The 21,753-nt window shown below is 49.2% G+C and overlaps 1 protein-coding gene across 1 annotated transcript in view; it reads right to left on the bottom strand.

Moving 5' to 3' along the window:
* The window catches only part of smg6 (SMG6 nonsense mediated mRNA decay factor), a 113,619-nt gene that overhangs the window by 35,249 nt on the left and 56,617 nt on the right, over positions 1–21,753 (bottom strand). The window contains exons 12-14 of the mRNA XM_035433727.1: positions 13,920–14,033; positions 13,079–13,262; positions 7,581–7,785 (exon numbers count right to left, since the gene is read on the bottom strand). Of these exons, the coding sequence (XP_035289618.1) occupies positions 7,581–7,785; positions 13,079–13,262; positions 13,920–14,033 (503 nt within the window). The remainder of the gene's footprint in view (positions 1–7,580; positions 7,786–13,078; positions 13,263–13,919; positions 14,034–21,753) is intronic.

Genomic DNA, 21,753 nt, shown 5'->3' with positions numbered 1-21,753 from the left:
AGCGACCGCATTTAAGCAGCCTATCCAAACGCGAGGAGCATTTAAGCAGCCTATCCAAACGCGAGGAGCATTTAAGCAGCCTATCCAAACGCGAGGAGCATTTAAGTGCACCCGCTCAGACGCTCAGGCGTTCACCGTTCCGAACGCACGCGCGCGTGACATCGCTCCTGCTCCAGCGCAGAAGGAAGACCACGTGACTGAGGGGAGCACGAAGATCGCTTTCAGAGACGTGTCCCCGCGTTGCCTCCCTCCCAAATTTTTTCGAGAAAACAACCCCATCACTTCGCTCCTGAGGTTTGACAGCAATTCGCTGCCCACCCATTATGAAGCACATGTGTCTTCCCCAGAAATATGCAGAAAATGGCTCCCGTCTCCACGGTGATTTATAGCAGGCTGTCGTTCTCAATCTACGCTTTTATTGCTTAACGGGGGGAGGGGCTTGGAGCAGGAGAGAGCGCAGACTACGGGTGTTTTACCGGCACCGAGCGACACGCTCCCGGCGAACGCGTGGGCACGCGCGTGCGCGCACGCTAATCAGCTCGGGCGGCCCGAGCCAAGGCGCGAAGCCAAGGGGGAATAACTAGAGACCCGTAACTAAGCAGAAACGCAAATAAAGATGCTCGCTAAGGCCGACGGGGCGGCCCGCCACGGGGGCAGAGGCTCGCCTCTCACACGGAAGCGCTGGAACTGGCCACGCCCACCGCGTGCTCCGACGCAAGCCGCTCTGCGCGAGTCTCTGTCTCTAAGTGACCGCAGAGCCGCATGTGGAAAACACAGCTATCTGAGAGAGGGACTTTTATTTATTTTTATTCAATGACTCAACTGTGAAGCTTTGGCTGATCACAAAAAGGGGGGCGAAGCCTTGACTCACTCAATCGCTGAAGGGCTGAACTGTGCCCAAACGGCACATCGAAGCACTCACGGGTCACCCACCCGACAGCGCTCTCAACTAATCAGAAAGGGTGAAGACTCTTCACTCGCACGGAAATATCTGGCTGGCATCGAGGCCGAATTGTGTCACTGGCAGCAGGAAGAGGGTCAGGTTCTAGGCCTGCAAAATGTTCCGATCGCTGAAATGTGCACAAGCACACGCTGTCAAAAATCCAATTATCAGCTTTAACGGGGACCTCCCCTGAAAGAAGGTTACAGAATCCAGCTTATAAAAGATTTCTTTAAAAAAAAAAAAAAAAAAAAAAGCAGTAAAATCTTAACTTATCAAAATGTGTTCGCCATCCTATTTGGCATCAGTCCGTAAGTCGTCATATTCACAGTCAATAGATTTTTATTTTATTTTTTCATAGCTTTGCCAACTTTGCCTATGCCAAACCTTTATGATGCAACATGTACTAAACTTTAATATGAAGACATTTTTAAAAGGCCAGCAAACAGTAATACGCTGCTGTTGTGCTACACTTTGTTGGGAGGATATTTTGCATAACGCTCTCAATTCTGTTGTGGCCGATTAAAGTTAAAGAAACAGGTGGTAGCCTATATCCTACGATATAATGGGAACATTCACACATAGCAAATACATGGGGTAGGATCAACACCATCACTGCCAATCAATACAAAATGGCGGACTGGAGTCTTGAACGGAAGCGAATGAGAGGGTGAACGTGAGCCTGTGTGTACGAGCATGTGCATGCGCAAGTGTGTGTGTGTGTGTGTGTGTGTACGTGTGTGTGTGTGTATGTGTGTGTGTGTATGTGTGTGTGTGTGTGTGTGTGTGTGTGTGTGTGTGTGTGTGTGTGTGTGTGTGTGTATGTGTGTGTGTGTGTGTGCGCGCGTCTGTGTGTGTGTGTGTGTGTGTGTGTGTGCGCGCGCGTCTGTGTGTGTGTGTGTGTGTATGTGTGTATGTGTGTGTGGTGTGTGTGTGTGTGTGTGTGCATGCGTGACGGAGTGACGGCCACACGTCTGAACCCTAGCATGACGCGTGATGCTGGAGGACAGCGAGTGGGGCCCCGGGGGGCCCCGGGGGCCACAGGACCAGCAGAACATGGCCGCGGCCAACGGGAACGGAAAGAGATCCTGCATCCATTTTACGGCTTTTTCTCTGGCCCTTCTGAGAAGACATAAAATCCCGATATCTGGTGATTTACACTGACAGGAAGAGAGGAAGAGAGAGAGGGAGAGAAAGAAGGGGAGAAAGAGAGAAAGAAGGAGGGGTAGTGGGGGGGGGGGGGGGGGGGGGGGGGGGGGTTAAACATGATGCAAACCATTTGGCGAGGAGAGTGCAGTCTGCCAGCACAGCCTGCTCTGTTTAAACTGGAGAGGAAGTGGCCGTATATACAGCATGCCAGCAACCGCTCTCACACACTCACAGACACACACACACACACTCACAGACGCACACACACACTCACAGAGGCACACATACACTCACAGACACACACACAGATGCACACACACTCACAGACACACACGCACTCACAGACACACACACATACACTCACAGACGCACACACACTCAGACACACACAGTCACAAACAGAGACACACTCACAGATGCACACACTCACAGACACACATACACACACACACTGACTCAGCCACACGCGGACATGCACGCGTAGACACACACACTCCATCAGCGGCCCTCTCCGGGTCCGGCAGTGGCTGCTAATCGCTCCTGTTTTCTTTCTATTAGGTTTCTCTGCATCATCTCGTATTGTGTTTCTTTACATCACCAGTCATTGCTGTATTATCATTCCTATTACTGAGGCCTTCCAGGACAGAGGGTGAGTAGGGAGTGCAAAAATGAAGCTTGAGGAACAAAAAAACAAAGAAAAAGAGAGAGAGCGAACGCGAGGGAGGATAAGAGGTCAGCGTTTTCCCTCAACACCCCTCCATGACTTAATCTTGTTCCGCTCTGAGCGAGACCTTCCCAGGCACCGCGGCAGACCCAGATACAGACTGAGAGCAACCGACAGACTGAGAGAGGGGACATACAGACTGAGAGAGGAAAATACAGACTGAGAGAGGGGACATACAGACTGAGAGAGGAAAATACAGACTGAGAGGGGACATACAGACTGAGAGAGGAATGTACAGACTGAGAGGGGACATACAGACTGAGAGTGGAAAATACAGACTGAGAGAGGGGACATACAGACTGAGAGAGGAACGTACCGACTGAGAGAGGAACATACAGACTGAGAGTGGAATGTACAGACTGAGAGAGGAATGTACAGACTGAGAGAGGAACGTACAGACTGAGAGAGGAATGTACAGACTGAGAGAGGAACGTACAGACTGAGAGAGGAATATACAGACTGAGAGAGGAACATACAGACTGAGAGGGGACATACAGACTGAGAGAGGAATGTACAGACTGAGAGGGGACATACAGACTGAGAGAGGAATGTACAGACTGAGAGAGGAATGTACAGACTGAGAGAGGAATGTACAGACAGAGAGGAACATACAGACTGAGAGAGGGGACATACAGACTGAGAGAGGAACATACAGACTGAGAGAGGAACATACAGACTGAGAGAGGAATGTACAGACTGAGAGGGGACATACAGACTGAGAGAGGAACATACAGACTGAGAGAGGAATGTACAGACAGAGAGGAACATACAGACTGAGAGAGGGGACATACAGACTGAGAGAGGAACGTACAGACCGAGAGAGGAATGTACAGACTGAGAGAGAAGAACATACTGACTGAGAGAGAGGAACGTACAGACTGAGAGAGGAATGTACAGACGGAGAGAGAATGTACAGACTGAGAGAGAATGTACAGACAGAGAGGAACGTACAGACTGAGAGAGGAATGTACAGACTGAGAGAGAACATACAGACTGAGAGAGAATGTACAGACAGAGAGGAACGTACAGACTGAGAGAGGAATGTACAGACTGAGAGAGAACTTACAGACTGAGAGAGAACGTACAGACTGAGAGAGAATGTACAGACAGAGAGGAACGTACAGACTGAGAGAGGAATGTACAGACTGAGAGAGAACGTACAGACTGAGAGAGATGAACATACTGACTGAGAGAGAGGAACATACAGACTGAGAGTGGAATGTACAGACAGAGAGAGGAATGTAGACTGAGAGAGGAACATACAGACTGAGAGAGGAATGTACAGACTGAGAGAGGGGACACACAGACTGAGAGAGGAACATACAGACTGAGAGAGGAATGTACAGACAGAGAGGAACATACAGACTGAGAGAGGGAGGGAATGTACAGACTGAAAAAGGAGAGCACAGACAGAGAGAGGGAACATACAGAACGTACTTCTCTCTCATAAGGTCATTATTTATTACCTGTGCAACCCGACAGGCCAACCGAGACCAGGCCCCAGCTACATGTGTACCTGCTCAGGGGCTTCCCTGTCTCTGTGCACACGCCTCGTAAGATCACGTTCCACATTCAAATCATGCAGCCGAGATGTGGAAAATCTAGCCGTTCATGTCATACATGGGCTTAATGATTCCCAACACATATAAGTATGTGTTGGGAAAAGAAAGAGTAACAATGATAATAGCTACAAGTAAAGTCTCCTGCTTTTTGTTTTGGACAGCTTTTCAATAAATTCTACCTTAGGTATTGCTGACATTTACATTAAAAGTTTTTTCATAAAAAAATAAAAAATAAAGAATTCTTGCTTTAGACCTGTTACAGTACTTTAGTCTTGGCAAGGCAGATTTTGCACAGTGATTTCCGTCGGCTGTTTCTGGACTACATGGTTTTTTTAACTTAATCAAAGCAGGTGTTATTCTAAAATTTGAAAGTGACCTGAATATGGTTGTTGAGGTAAATTTGAGAACAATACGATTTCGATCTCAAAATAACCTCAAAATAACATTTTCGATACTGCGATCAATATGATACTGCGAAGCGCTATCAATACGATTTAAATGAGCTAGTTAGCCGTGCTAAATTAACATGAAAAATGGTCCAAACAATTATTACATCCGGTTTATATTGGATTTCCTTCATGGCAGAAACAGTGTGCAGTTTCTGCCTTGTGTACCTGGACGGCGTACGCTGCGTCCTCTGGCAGCCGCCAGTGTGCAGGAGGTGGGGACGGAGGTGTGGGACCAGAGGGACAAGGAAGGCTGAACTCCTTGCCTTGGAAGACCAAGGGGCGCAGTAACGCTCAAAGACGCCACCGAACCACCGCACACCTGCCTCAAACACCGCCGTTTAAATACGTCAGCCCTTCCTCTGGCATCAGCTAAACACCTTTTAAAAAGAAACTCGTTTTTACGAACGGTCAAGGAGAGAATTCATCTTCCGTAGTACTTTAAGGTTGGTGAAGTGTTCCAACTGAGTATTTTCAAATATTACCATTTAATTTGAAAGAAAGTGCCTCAGAAGCGTACAGGCGGGTTTTCTCCAGCATGAGTATGTATGTAGGAGGGTGGATGTGTGCACCTCTGTAGGAGGGTGGATGTGTGCTGTGTGCACCTCTGTAGGAGGGTGGATGTGTGCTGTGTGCACCTCTGTAGGAGGGTGGATGTGTGCTGTGTGCACCTCTGTAGGAGGGTGGATGTGTGCTGTGTGCACCTCTGTAGGAGGGTGGATGTGTGCTGTGTGCACCTCTGTAGGAGGGTGGATGTGTGCTGTGTGCACCTCTGTAGGAGGGTGGATGTGTGCTGTGTGCACCTCTGTAGGAGGGTGGATGTGTGCTGTGTGCACCTCTGTAGGAGGGTGGATGTGTGCTGTGTGCACCTCTGTAGGAGGGTGGATGTGTGCTGTGTGCACCTCTGTAGGAGGGTGGATGTGTGCTGTGTGCACCTCTGTAGGAGGGTGGATGTGTGCTGTGTGCACCTCTGTAGGAGGGTGGATGTGTGCTGTGTGCACCTCTGTAGGAGGGTGGATGTGTGCTGTATGCACCTCTGTAGGAGGGTGGATGTGTGCTGTGTGCACCTCTGTAGGAGGGTGGATGTGTGCTGTGTGCACCTCTGTAGGAGGGTGGATGTGTGCTGTGTGCACCTCTGTAGGAGGGTGGATGTGTGCTGTGTGCACCTCTGTAGGAGGGTGGATGTGTGCTGTGTGCACCTCTGTAGGAGGGTGGATGTGTGCTGTGTGCACCTCTGTAGGAGGGTGGATGTGTGCTGTGTGCACCTCTGTAGGAGGGTGGATGTGTGCTGTGTGCACCTCTGTAGGAGGGTGGATGTGTGCTGTGTGCACCTCTGTAGGAGGGTGGATGTGTGCTGTGTGCACCTCTGTAGGAGGGTGGATGTGTGCTGTGTGCACCTCTGTAGGAGGGTGGATGTGTGCTGTGTGCACCTCTGTAGGAGGGTGGATGTGTGCTGTGTGCACCTCTGTAGGAGGGTGGATGTGTGCTGTGTGCACCTCTGTAGGAGGGTGGATGTGTGCTGTGTGCACCTCTGTAGGAGGGTGGATGTGTGCTGTGTGCACCTCTGTAGGAGGGTGGATGTGTGCTGTGTGCACCTCTGTAGGAGGGTGGATGTGTGCTGTGTGCACCTCTGTAGGAGGGTGGATGTGTGCTGTGTGCACCTCTGTAGGAGGGTGGATGTGTGCTGTGTGCACCTCTGTAGGAGGGTGGATGTGTGCTGTGTGCACCTCTGTAGGAGGGTGGATGTGTGCTGTGTGCACCTCTGTAGGAGGGTGGCACGCGGGTGTGGGGAACCAGCCGTCATGTGATAATGTAATGGCCTGATGGCATGTTCGTTAACTGGTTCATTTGGTGGCCAAATTACACATTGAAGCCAGAATAGCTACCTAACTATGGCACACATTTCATTACAGGCCAGTGTGATAACAACCAAACCAAAGTGACACTACAACGAATGATCTAATGTCATTTCTGCTGTTCATCTGTGCAAGATAATACTTTATAAATGGAGTTTTCCAATCATGTACTGGCTTCCCCATTGATTTTTGTGGTGTTCAGATAATGCAATCAATCCTTCATTGCCACTGAACCCTTGTATTCCTTGCTTCAGTCCTTAGTGCTTTAAGCTACCTTACTTGATTTACCAAAGGCCATAGTGCCCTTATCCTAAAAACCAGAGGTCTGAAGTAATTCAGATGTTGTTGAGGCCCAGTTTAAGGCTACAGTCAGACAGCAGCTAAAAGTGGCCCAATTCCCATTTATTCCCCCTCAGACGTGAGACACTTTGGATGTTTATAGAACAGTGTGAACACCAGAAAAAAAACCACATGGAGTTGCATCTTTTTCCGATTTGTGCCTCGTCTGTACGTGCAAATAAGACTGATGCGTAGGCATGCGAATGGCGTGTGAACGCTCAGACGGAACGTGCTCAGTTCACGCCAACATTCTGTACACCGGTTGGGCAGGGAATCAAAGAAAGGACTGGTACAGAAGGGCACTGCCAGCCCAAACAGAGGTACGCCGGCAAAGAGATCTTACAATGATGTCTCTCCCCTTTGGATAGGCTAATGCCACCGTAATCCTGCATTGGTGCTAGCGCTGGACCTCCCTCTAAAAGGACCATGGACAGCCAGACTAAATAGAAACTCAGATGGGATTTGAGCGTTAAGGTGTGCAGTCTGAACGCAGCCTGAGACAGACCAGGGAAGGGGGCTCTGGGAGCACGCGGTGGTGGCGGCGGCGGCGGCGTTAGCGCTCACGGTGTTGGCGGTGGCGTCGATGTAGCAGGGCTCCTGCGGGGCGGCCAGCAGGGGCACGAAGCCGGCCAGCAGCCGGTCCTCCTCCAGCAGCAGCAGCCGCAGGTCCTCGTCCCCGTCCGCCTTGTACAGCGGCGCCTCCCCGTGGTAGACGCACGCCAGCGCGTTGCACAGGTCCGCCAGGCACTGCCACACGTCGGGACTGGAGCTGCGGGGAAGGGGGGGGGGGGGCACAGAACATTCGATATGTCAGGAGAAGGAGGGCTCAGGAATCACAGAAAGGGTGGGCCAGAGGTGAGCTGTCAATCACCCTCCAGCATGGAGTGTTCGGGGGATTTTTTGCACTCTGCAGAAAAATACAGGACCGGTCCAAATCAAGCAGGTCGGTGATTGCGCGTAATCTCCCTGTCCGCTTTGGGCTTCATCGCTCTTCCATCGTTAGTGAAAAACAAGATGAGAGAAAGAAGATGAGGAGGAAACTGGAAAGGAAGAGCGGGATTACAGAGAGGTGTGGCTGGAGCTGCGCAGCAACATTCAACGCCTAATGCCACATCTGCAGGGCCTGCCGTATGAGAGAGAGAGAGAGAGAGAGAATATGGTAACACTGCAGCTGATTACAGGGCAGGGCACAGCAAAAAAAAAAAAAAATCAAGTTCTGGACAAGGTAGACATACAAACAAAGACAAACAACTGTGTTCTTCACACAAACTCCCATCCAGAGAGACAGAGGAGGAGGGAGAGGAGGAGAGAGGGAGATGGAGGAAGAGAGGGAAAAGGAAGGAGAGAGGAAGATAAAGTGCTCTGCAGTAATATGCACATTCTGAGGCTCTCGGAGGGCACTGCTGGCACTGAACACGAGAGCAAAAAGAGCTCATCCAATCACTCACTCTGCTGCGGCGTGAGAGCGCATATGCCCAGAGCAGCACACGCACTCAGCTATACACACACACACACACACGCAGCTATACACACACACACACACATACACGCTCAGCTATACACACACACACACACACGCACTCAGCTATACACACACACACACACACGCAGCTATACACACACACACACACACACACTCAGCTATACACACACACACACACACACGCACTCAGCTATACACACACACACACGCTCAGCTATACACACACACGCGCGCTCAGCTATACACACACACACACACACACACGCTCAGCTATACACACACACACACACGCTCACACACACACGCACACGCTCAGCTATACACACACACACGCTCAGCTATACACACACACACACGCTCAGCTATACACACACACGCGCACACACACACGCTCAGCTATACACACACACGCACACACACACACACGCTCAGCTATACACACACACGCACACACACACACGCTCAGCTATACACACACACACACGCGCGCGCGCGCACAGAAAACACACACACACAGACTCCTGTAGTCCTAATGGGATGGGACACCATCTCCTTAATGACATCTCTACAGAGATAAGGATTTGTGATTGAGAACAGTAGTAAATGTGTGTGTCTCAGTGTGAGTAGGAGAAGGCATGTGTGTCAGCACGGGTTGCATGCGTGTGCATGTGTGCTTGTGTGCATATGCCCACACGCATATCCGCCTGTACATCTATGTATGTGCGTGTTTTAAGTGACTGTGCGCATACATGCTTATTTGTAAGTTTATGTCAGTGTTTGTGAGTGTGTGTGGACACGTGTGTATGCGTGTGCGTATGTGTGTGTATGCATGTGTGAGTGTGTGTGTATGTGTGTGTACTGTATGAGTGTGTGTGCGTGCGTGTGTGTGTGAAAGCGTGTATGCGTGTGTGTGTGTATGCGTGCGTATGTGTGTGTGTGCGCACGCTGCTGCTGCTGCGGATGGCTCAGCTTCAGAATTGTGTCAGGGGCTTTAGTAATAAATGTGCCTGAGCTGGAGGGCCCATTAGATATATCACATGCGAGAGAGAGAGAGCAGGGAGAGTGCACTGGGGAGGTGGGGAGGTGGGGAGGGGGGTCCCAGAGAGCACAGGATAGATTGGTAAGAAAAAAGGGGCGACTGGCTTCTCCTGGGCCTTGCTATGTTTCCCATTATGTAAGCCTTGGTCACAGGCAGGACGCCAGGAGGCAAAATAAAAGAGTCTCTCTGGCTTGGCACGGCTCGTATTTTCCTATCCTCAGTACGGGGTCAGGGAGGGGTCAGGCAGCTGTACGGGGCGCTGGGGGGATTGTGGGGTCTGGGCCGGTCTCCAAAACCCGAAAGGCCCAGGGTTCAAGTACCAGCTGAAAGCAATCAGGGGGAAATCTGGGAGTGCCACAGCTGCTCCGAGCAGCGCTGTTCTGTGGCTCAACTCCCTCTCCATCGCCTTCTCGGCAGACGCACAAGAAAAAGGGAAAAAAAAAAAAAGCCCCCCAAAAAAACGGCATACTTTTAACGTGAAGCCAGCGGCAGTACGTGTGTGTGCGCGTGTGTGTGTGTGTGTGTGTGTGTGTGCGCGTGCACGCACATGCTGGGGTCGGGAGGAAGACGGGCCGAATAAAGAAAGAGCAACAATGCAAAAATGTGAAGGAACCCAAAAATGAGTGGTACAGACTGAGTGCCTGACCACACTGGTGTGTTCCAGCCCGCCTGTCTGAGGCCGCTGGCCAGGGGAATGACTACGGGAGCCGTCACAAGTAGGTGAGCGGCTGAGTGAGCGAGCGCTTGTGTGTGTGTGTGTGTGTGTGTGTGCATTCCAGCAGGCATGTGTGTGAGTGTGTTTTATGTCTATATGTGTTTTGTGCGCGTGAGTGTATGTGCTTTTGTGTGTGTGCGTATGTGTGCCTGTGTGTGCGCGCGTGCGTGTGGGTGAATGTGCGTCTGTGTGTGCGTGCGTGCGTGCGTGTGCATGCAAGCATCACGGTTCACGCTGGGATTTCTTAGCGCTGGCAAAAGCGTCCGGAAGGATTTCAGTTTGTAGGACAAATGATTTTAATTCCGGCCGTACTGCATCTATTATCAGCGCGAGCTCCATGCAGGTGTGTTTAATGACATGCAACAACATAATACTGCATTTTTGGAAAACTATTCGAAAACAAATTATTAAGCTGAAGCAGACAGAGACACATGTCTTACACAACAGGAAAAGTAGGTTAAAAAAAATAAAATAATAAAAAATAAAAAATTTTATCCCCCTTCCGAATCTGCACACTCGGTGCACGCATGAACCTTTTCTCAACAAAATAAGATGTCATAATCTTGCATGATGAGTAGCTGTTCTGAATAAAGAGAAATAATCTCTTATTAAGATATATAGGGCTCCTCCTAAAAAAACATCTTGGGTTAATAAAAGCAATTCTGGCTATCCACCACCACAACATTTGGATAGTATACAATGCATTAATTAGCTACAGCCGGAAGTGCAGAAGGATGCATTTAACAGTAAGACAAAAAAACAAACAAACAGCAATTTGCCAATCCTATCAAGCTCATCTTTAGGACTATTCAAACGCAAGAACTTTTCAACAGAGTATAAACCGCCTATTAATAACAGCCAAAAAAAAAAAAAAGAAAAGCTTTCTGGCTATGATAACCAGCCTCCAACTTCCTTAAGCTAAGGCCTTGCTTTTGCAGCGATGCTCCCTGACACGGAGGTGGGGAGCTGCTGGCTTCAGACCGAATCTCTCCTCAGCTTCAGAGCAGATTGAGACGGGCATTAGCCACGTAGCCTTCTCCTCTGGCAGGGGGCTTCTCAGCGAGGAACCCGCTGCTACAGTTAGTGCTACTGAGGGCTTGCTGGAGGGGGTGCTTAGGAGTGGTAACACTGATAAGCTGCTGTGCTTGAGAAAACACACATTTGAAAATTGTATTATTTTGGCTCACGCCTATAACTATTGATTTTTCAAATAAATATTCGTTTTTTTTTTGGAGTCCAGAATGTCCGAAAGGCATTAAAATTTTCAGACTCTGATCACTGTTGTCGGCCAAAAACTGTAATTCCCAGCTAAGGCAAATGAATGTGCATGTCTGAGTGGGTGCGTGTGTGTGTATGCGTCTCTGGGTGTGTGTCTGCATGAGCATGTTTGGGTGTATACGTGTATACGTGTGTACAGGTATATGCGTGTCTATGTATTGGTGTATATATGTAAATGGTGTATACGTGTGTACGTGTGTACAGGTATATGCGTGTCTATGTATTGGTGTATATATATAAATGGTGTATATGTGTGTACAGGTATATGCGTGTCTATGTATTGGTGTATATATGTAAATGGTGTATACGTGTGTACGTGTGTACAGGTATACGTGTGTCTATGTATTGGTGTATATATGTAAATGGTGTATACGTGTGTACAGGTATATGCGTGTCTATGTATTGGTGTATATATGTAAATGGTGTATACGTGTGTACGTGTGTACAGGTATATGCGTGTCTATGTATTGGTGTATATATGTAAATGGTGTATACGTGTGTATAGGTATATACGTGTCTATGTATTGGTGTATATATGTAAATGGTGTGTACGTGTGTACAGGTATATGCGTGTCTATGTATTGGTGTATATATGTAAATGGTGTGTACGTGTGTACAGGTATATGCGTGTCTATGTATTGGTGTATATATGTAAATGGTGTATACGTGTGTACAGGTATATGTGTGTCTATGTATTGGTGTATATATGTAAATGGGTGTGTATGTGTGTATAGGTATATGTGTGTCTATGTATTGGTGTATATATGTAAATGGTGTATACGTGTGTACAGGTATATGCGTGTCTATGTATTGGTGTATACATGTAAATGGTGTATATGTGTGTATAGGTATATGCGTGTCTATGTATTGGTGTATATATGTAAATGGGTGTGTATAGGTATATGCGTGTCTATGTATTGGTGTATATATGTAAATGGTGTATACGTGTGTACAGGTATATGTGTGTCTATGTATTGGTGTATATATGTAAATGGGTGTGTATGTGTGTATAGGTATATGTGTGTCTATGTATTGGTGTATATATGTAAATGGTGTGTACGTGTGTACAGGTATATGCGTGTCTATGTATTGGTGTATATATGTAAATGGGTGTGTATGTGTGTACAGGTATATGCGTGTCTATGTATTGGTGTATACATGTAAATGGTGTATACGTGTGTACGTGTGTACAGGTATATGCGTGTCTATGTATTGGTGTATACATGTAAATGGTGTATACGTGTGTACGTGTGTACAGGTATATGCGTGTCTATGTATTGGTGTATATATGTAAATGGTGTATACGTGTGTACAGGTATATGCGTGTCTATGTATTGGTGTATACATGTAAATGGTGTATACGTGTGTACAGGTATATACGTGTCTATGTATTGGTGTATATATGTAAATGGTGTATATGTGCGTATAGGTATATACGTGTCTATGTATTGGTGTATATATGTAAATGGTGTATATGTGCGTATAGGTATATACGTGTCTATGTATTGGTGTATATATGTAAATGGTGTATACGGGCTCACACTCACCCCGCAGGGGAGGGCAGGCCGCACGGCGGGGGGTTCCACTGCTCTGGGTGGCCCAGCATCCAGTCTGACCACACCTTCACGCTGGGCAGCAGCTCCCTCAGGTCGGCTGGGAACGAGGACACCCGGACCATGCCCTCCGCCTCCCCTTCCTCACCCTCCTCTGCCTCCTCCAGCGGCGGGGGGGCTGTGGGGAGAGAGGGACCGCTCTAACGCCTCGCACATCGCTCTCGCAGGTGGGTGTGGCTTACATACACGTGGGCCTATCCCTCTCGCAGGTGGGTGTGGCTTACATACATGTGGGCATATCCCTGTCACAGGTGGGTGTGGCTTACATACACGTGGGCCTATCGCTCTCACAGGTGGGTGTGGCTTACATACACGTGGGCCTATCGCTCTCGCAGGTGGGTGTGGCTTACATACACGTGGGCCTATCCCTCTCGCAGGTGGGTGTGGCTTACATACACGTGGGCCTATCCCTCTCGCAGGTGGGTGTGGCTTACATACACGTGGGCCTATCCCTCTCGCAGGTGGGTGTGGCTTACATACATGTGGGCATATCCCTGTCACAGGTGGGTGGGGCTTACATACATGTGGGCATATCCCTGTCACAGGTGGGTGTGGCTTACATACATGTGGGCATATCCCTCTCACAGGTGGGTGTGGCTTACATACATGTGGGCCTATCCCTCTCACAGGTGGGTGTGGCTTACATACACGTGGGCCTATCCCTGTCACAGGTGGGTGTGGCTTACATACACGTGGGCACGTGTTTCTCATATGTGGGTGTGTCTCTCATTTACGGGCCTGTTCTTCACGCCGGTGGGCGTGGCTGATGTCTCACCTGTGGGCGTGTCTTTGAGCAGCTCTGTGCAGCGGCGCACCAGCAGGCCGAACATGGCCAGCCCCAGAGCGGTGGTCTGCTCCTGCTGCACCGAGCGAGCTTCCCCCGGGCCGTCTGCCAGACAGACACACACACACATTCATTCTACCATTGGCTCACCTGTAGATTCAACATTAAAGCTATGCTTTCCAAACGTGTACTCTGATTGGCTCTGGAAATGCTGTACTGCTGTGTGGCCTGTAGAGGATGAAGAGTCACTGGCTCCTACTGTAGCTGAATACATTACACACATTGGATACACAGCATTTCAGCTGCAGAGCTCCAGGGGTGTGGGTGGAGGGCGGGGCGGGGTGGGGTGGGGTGGGGTGGGATGGTGGCAGCCACAACTGGGAGTCCTGCTGGTTTCTTTCATCCACTCATTTTAGAACAATGATACTGCCAGTGTGCAAGTGTAACAACGGTGGTAAAGGAAGAGAAACTATGCGCTACGTATAGCACGTAACAAGCACAGGAAATTCAAATGAAAGCGCGAAAAACAGGCACAATTGACAGGGAGGGGGGTTGTCCTTGACAACCGTACACACGGAACTACCATCTGACATTTCAGTCGAATTTTACTCTAAATGTAAAAAGAAGCACATCCACTTTATATGTATTTTGACTGGGTGGTTTTCAGAAGCACCACTTTGTGGTGATATGGAGAGAGGGATTCTCTCTACAGTACATGCACATGCGCTCCCTGGTATGTGAGTGACTGGGAGAGACTGCACAATGCCCTAAAGTGCTTTCGCTGTCCCTGTGCTATAATGCAGGATGCATATAGGAGGCATCTGGTGTCACTGCTGCAGACTACACAGAACTGCAAGATAACCTACTGCACATGCACTGTAATGCAGAACAGACTACACTGTACTGCACATTAGACTACACCATATCGCAGATTACACTGTACAGCAGAATAGACTACACTGCACTGTAGATTAAACTACACTCTACAGAAAATGAAACTGCACTGTACTGCAAATTAGGCCACATTATACTGAAGATTAGGCTACATTGTACAACAGATTAGACTGCGTCGTCTTGGCGGTAAGAGTACACCTGAGTGAAGTGGAGGTCTGCAGATCCACTGTAAATGAATGAATCAGTGCTCAAAATCAGCCCTTTTCTAAAGGACAGATTATGCAAGCACTAATACATTTTACCACAAAATCAACACTGGTAAGAGGTGTAGGTCAGCTGACAAGTGGCAAAATAAGTGCACAAAATGGTTAGCAATATTAATACTACAATTAAAAACACAAAGTTAAAACGGTTTTTCTTATGAGTGTCTGTTCCCGCTCAACATTTTTCAAGCGCAGCAGCAGTGCGCACATAGCAGGGCAGACAGACAGCATTCTCCTTCCCTTACGCACTGCGAACACAGACCTGCCGTACCCATTCGACCGCCGGCGGTCGCCATCTCACAGCGTTGCTGGATGCATGTGCCTGAGCGTTATACAGGCCTGGCCTGTGTCTGGGGCAGGCCGCGGGGGTGAAGCGGGAGGCTGATGCAGGCAGCGCTATTTCGGCTGATTCCCGTTATCGGCCCGAGACGGAGGGGAGTCGCCGTTACGCGGCTCTTACCGCCACACGCTGACTCACGGCGGGGCAGAGCTGTCTGACATTCACACCTCTCTGCGGCGTGAAGCAAGAGCGTCAGCGCCGGGTGTTGCAACAGCGTTCGGTGAGTGCGGTGGGGGAGGGGGGGGGGGGGGGGGGTACGGGCAGCTGGTCTGAGGGCGTGGCCCGGCGTTCTGCGCTCTGGACCCTGTCGTACCCTCAGCCGGCCCTACGGCCAGAGCCCCGCCATTTCAAACTGAATAAACTCACACTGGAAACACGGAATCCACAAACGTGACCACGCAACTGATGATTAACTGGAATCTGACACGTTTTTTTGTTCCCTCTCATAAATTGCCTGTGAAGGATCTGGCTGCAAATGACCATGTGACAAATCAAATTAGAGCCAGTTGAAATGACACACCTGACTCTGTGTGATCCTACACTGTGGGCTGGGAACGAGAGCAGGGACAGAGAGGGTGGAGAGGAATGGAGAGACCGAGTGAAATCAGGGAGGAAGAGAGGGACAAGGAGAGAGAGCAGCAGAAGCACAGCTGCGGAATGAACGGCTGAGGCAGAAACGGAGGGAAAGGGAAAACGACAGAAAAGAAAGGGGTGAGCAAGCGAAAGACAAGTGCCAGAGATGTACAGAGAGCCTCGACTGCTCAAGATTGGAAAAAACGAAGGAGCAGAGGACAGAAGAGGCAGTGATACATGGCAAACGGTCAAGAAAGACAGATGGGAAGAGAGTGAGGGGGACAGAGTGAGAGAGTGGGGGGGGATGCAGAGAGAGAGGGGTAGAGACAGAGAGGTAGAGGCAGAGAGAGACAGAGAGGTAGAGGCAGAGAGAGAGACAGAGAGGTAGAGGTAGAGAGAGACAGAGGGGTAGAGGCAGAGAGAGAGACAGAGGGGTGGAGGTAGAGAGACAGACAGAGGGGTAGAGGCAGAGAGAGAGACAGAGGGGTAGAGGCAGAGAGAGAGACAGAGGGGTAGAGGCAGAGAGAGAGACAGAGGGGTAGAGGCAGAGAGAGAGACAGAGGGGTAGAGGCAGAGAGAGAGACAGAGGGGTAGAGGCAGAGAGAGAGACAGAGGGGTAGAGGCAGAGAGAGAGACAGAGGGGTAGAGGTAGAGGCAGTCGGAGGCGGAGAGGCAGGTGGCGCTGGAGGGCACTGCTCTGGACGCAGCAGGCAGGAGGCGCAGGCAGGAGGCGCAGCAGACGCCCACGCTCGGGGCGAGGGAGGGGCAGAGCCTGCTGTCGTCAGCCTGGCCGGGATCAGGAAGTGTGCGGGGGATAAGGCCGCCATGTGGCAGGATGTTATGGATTTCTAATTAGAGCAATTCATCTGTCAGCGAGGCCTCGCTTTCACTGCTCTTCCAGGGCGCTTCGCACTCTCACACACACTCACACAGACACACACACTCTCACACACACTCACACACACACACACACACACACACACACACACACAGACACACACACACACACACACACTCACACTCTCACACAGACACACACACACACAGACACACACACTCTCACACAGACACACACACACACACACTCTCACACAGACACACACATACACTCTCACACACACACACACACACTCTCACACAGACACACACACACACTCTCACACAGACACACACTCACACAGACACACACACACACTCACACACACACACACACACACTCACACAGACACACACACACTCACTCACACTCTCACACAGACACACACACACACTCTCACACAGACACACACTCACACAGACACACACACACACTCACACAGACACACACACACTCACTCACACTCTCACACAGACACACACACACACACAGACAGACACACACACACACACTCACTCTCACACAGACACACACATACACTCTCACAGACACACACACACGCACACATGTACACTCTCACACACACACACACACACACACGCACAAACACACACACACACATATACATTCTCACACACACACACATACACACTCTCACACATGCACACACACACACACACGCGCAAGTGTGTGGACACACAAACGCTCACACAAACACTCATACACACTCACACAGACACACACATGCGCACAACACTCACACTGATACACATTCCCCATTTTCTCACACACTCAGACCGAGTGTTTTCACACAGGCGCACGCACTGGTTTTCTCATTCATTTAGCACAAACTTTTGCACCTTGGCTAAGACAACTTGGCAACAAAGAAGAAATTATTTTTAGATTTCAGGAATGTTAAGGTATTGATGCTTCAAGGCTTTTGTTAGTAAATTACACGGTAATATCAACAAACCAGCAAGCACTGCCAACTGCACTATGCGCTGGATCACAGTCATTTAGTAACCTCTAATTTAACGGCTTATATAACACCTCCGCATTGTAAATGTTTTCAGGGACCAAATAAAAACAAAAATCTACATAGACATGCTTAAAGTCCTTTCCTAAACGTAAAAAGGCACTTGAGGACGTAATACGTCACAGGCGCAGTCGCTGCTGAAGGGGTTAAACGTGAGGCACTGTGCCCAACACCACCCTTTACCCAACGCTACGTTCATTCCACAGGCCTCAGACTCCTTATCGCTTAAAAAAAACACAAAAAAACAAAAGCAACCACAAAAGGTTTAAACAGTGTGTTTTTTCAAAGCCTTTAAACAATCCTGGCATAGTATTTTACACAGAATTCTGGCTCGTATCAATGTATTAAACGGCTACAGAATTCTACCCCGCTGGACGGACAGCTGGATTTGGACTCCTGGGTGTCGCCTCCCAGACGCTACAGTACAAAGCAGCTGAACCGATGCTGATTAAACTAGCGCTACCTGTGTTTGGCTGTAAAATAAATAAAAAACGCTCCGTAAACAGCATCATTATCAGCGATGAATCCTGTCCGGTTCACGCCAGCGGCAGTAGTGGGCGGCTGGAGGCCACACACAACCGGATGGCGTTCGGTGACGGCGTTGAGCTCGCCCGTTTTGGATAGCGGGCGTCGAGCGGGGCGCGCCGACAGAGCGCCCGCGTGCATGTTAGGCCAGGCTGGAGTCCCCCGAGGAGAGGGGGAACACGAAATGGAGCGGGACTGGCGGAATGTTTCATTGAAAGAATTTGCCTCTTTTTTTTCTTCTTCTTCTTTTTGGAGGCGGAACATTCCAGCACGGAGCGGGGAGAGCGGGGCGAGGGGGGGGGGGGGGGCGGCTTGGGGGCCGGGAACACAGAGCAGTGGCCTGAGGGATGTTTAGATAGGTGCAGGCTGCCACTAGGAAGTCCGGGCTCCAATATAAACACACCGCCACACAGCCCCACTGCTCACAACTGTGGGAGAAATGTGCCCGGAGACACCCAGAGAGGGGGGGAGTGAGAGGGGGGGGGGGGGGGGGGGAGAAAGAGATAGATGGGAGAGTGGGAGGGAGAGCTAGACAGAAAGGGACAGAGGGAGAGGGAGGGATAGACACAGATAGAAAAAGAGAGTGAGAGGAAGAGGGAGGGAGATACAGACAGAGAGAAAAAGCAAGAGAAAAAGAGGGAGATGGATGGGGAGAGGGGGTGAGAGACACGGGGGAGGGTGGGTACCCAGTAACTCCCATATCTCTGGAGAATACACAAACACACACACACACACACACAGATGCAAGCGCACACACACACACACACACACGCACCCAAGCACACACACACATGGACACACACATGCATGCGCACATACACACAGACACACACGCACGCACGCACGCACAGACACAGACACACACGCACACACACACGAACGCACACACAGACACAGACACACACGCACACACACACACACGCACACAGCTGACTTCGAGCTCACAGACCTCTCCCCTTGCTGCATGTCTAGAGGCTGGCTCTGATGCCTTTATCCTGATGTAATCTGGCATAAACCTGAAACCCTGACCCCTGCTCAGGTTGGGCCGCCCCACCGGGGTGTAACGGGGTCCCGCGGGGCGGAAGGCAACGGACCCGTCACCCGCCACATCGCTCTCTCCAAACCAGGCGTACCGGCGGAGCCGCCATCGCCGCGCGGCGGATAGCCAGCTGCACGGCTGCGCCTTCACGCTTTCTGATGCGCACAGGACGACCGCGAGGGACTGCCCTGCGCACAAGAGCAGAGAGCCGAGCTCAACACCACCGAATCTCTCTGACGGGCCAGAGGCAGGCCGCGCCGGAGAGGGTCGCCGTGGCGCTGATGTCATCGGATCGCAATCGAGCGCTGTTAGGAATGACAACGGCACTCTTGAGGAAAACCCTGCTGCAATTCGGAGAGGGAGGGGGGGAGAGAGTGTGTGTGTGTGTGAGAGAGAGAGAGAGTGAGAGAGACAGAGTGAAAGAGTGGTATATTAAAATAACATGGAATAATTGCATGTTATAGTACAAATTATTTGTTAGGTATTTATTTTACTTATCAGTACTTTTATTTATAGTTCTTTATTATTTGTTTAATATTCTAAAATCCATATTATCATGATTAAATTATATTTATAAGATTTACAACTGCCTATTGGGCATGTTCTGGACATACTTTGGCAGTACTGTTCTGGATGTCCAACAAACAGAGAACCACTGAACTGATTTGAGAGGGGAAAAGGGACAAAACAGAGAAAACAGGGAGGGAGGGAGAGAGAGAGAGAGAAGAGGAGGGGGGTTCTGAGAGGGAGAGAGAAAGAAGAGAGAGAGAGAGAGAGGAGGGAGGGACAGAGAGGGAGAGAGATACATACTATGCACTTATTGGCAAGAGAGAAAGAGAGGCAAGCTCGACAGTGATGGACTCACACTCCAGCCCTGACCCAGCCCCACAGCACACTCTGCCAGTAAAACACTCAACAGCCTAACTCTTCCAGGAATGGCACAAATCTACCCACATCCCTCTTTCTCCCACACACACACACACTCTCACACACACAGATCTACTGATACAGCAGCAGTCTACCAAAACAGTGGTTCTGTGCTGCAATAGCACGCTCGTTAAATGAACCCCCTAGGCTAAATATTTATTTTATTAATATAAGAACTACATAAAACATCAATACTCAATTCGAAAACTTTTTTTTAGTTCAGTTCTGAATTGTTTTCGCCATATTTATGCAGACATGCCGTTCGCTCGGTTCAGACTTAGCCAGCGTGTCCCAGCTCAAAGTCTCCCGCAAAGTAAGGACAGGCGACTTTTTACGCCGCAATACTTCAGTTATAAATAGCACTTTTCTCCTTTCTACCATTCATGCATCACGTCATAAGAGAAATTCGCAGAAAACCCACTTCAGTGTGGGGCTAACTGAAGTCCTTGAGAAGCCCCTAGGAATATAGCAGCGAGTGCCACGTTAGCCGCTACGTCGCTAGGCTCCGCAACAAATGGCCGGTGACCGGTAAAATCTTGGGTGCGATGCGCTGCCGTGGAAATACTTTCCTCTGTGCTCTATTGTGATTACTAGTTGTAACTACGTATGCATGATGTCCATTTTTATTCGCCTTGTTTCATAGCAACAGCAGTTATGTTCACACGTACCCGAACGCTCCTATCAATATGAATATTTAAGAGTTAATTCGAAAAAATGTTGCGAAGACATCTGCAAATTTCACTCAGATACTTGATACAAAATGATTTGAATCAAACTGATCCACTGATTTATGGTCACTTGTTTGGTCAACGTCAGTTATGGTATTTGGGGCAGGGATTGTATATGGGCATTTTGTTAGAGTGACAATTATACCAGCCTACCTACTGAGTTTTGTACTTCTGTAATACCGTACTTGAACAATCTCTATTAAACTGTTACTAAGCACGTGCAGTTGTACATTCATACTGTACATAGAACCGTGGTAGTGGCGCTGACATAGTTTTCCATTTTATTCATCACTATTTATGTTTACCAACAACAAAAATATATTTGTAAGCAGGAGACCTCCTGCTGCAAATACTATTTAAAAAATAAAGGTAGTAAAAGCACTAGGAATTTAGTAGGAAAACAGTTTAGTTAACCTCGCATTTTGTCATGGATTGACATTGTCTTGTGAAGTCTTTCTCTGACTTTGGGGAAGTACACTGTGTACACCTGTGTGGTGTACACAATACACTGGGGGGAAAACCATAATAAATAAAAAAATTAAAAAGCATCCAAAAAATCCAACAAGCTACAAAAGAAATGACAAACACTGCGGGCGGATGACCTTAGCAGATGTTCCTGGCAG

Source organism: Anguilla anguilla, chromosome 9 (genome assembly GCF_013347855.1).
Source record: "Anguilla anguilla isolate fAngAng1 chromosome 9, fAngAng1.pri, whole genome shotgun sequence".
Classification (NCBI taxonomy): domain Eukaryota; kingdom Metazoa; phylum Chordata; class Actinopteri; order Anguilliformes; family Anguillidae; genus Anguilla; species Anguilla anguilla.
Note: the sequence above shows the minus strand (reverse complement) of the source record. Positions and strands in the feature narration are given on the sequence as shown.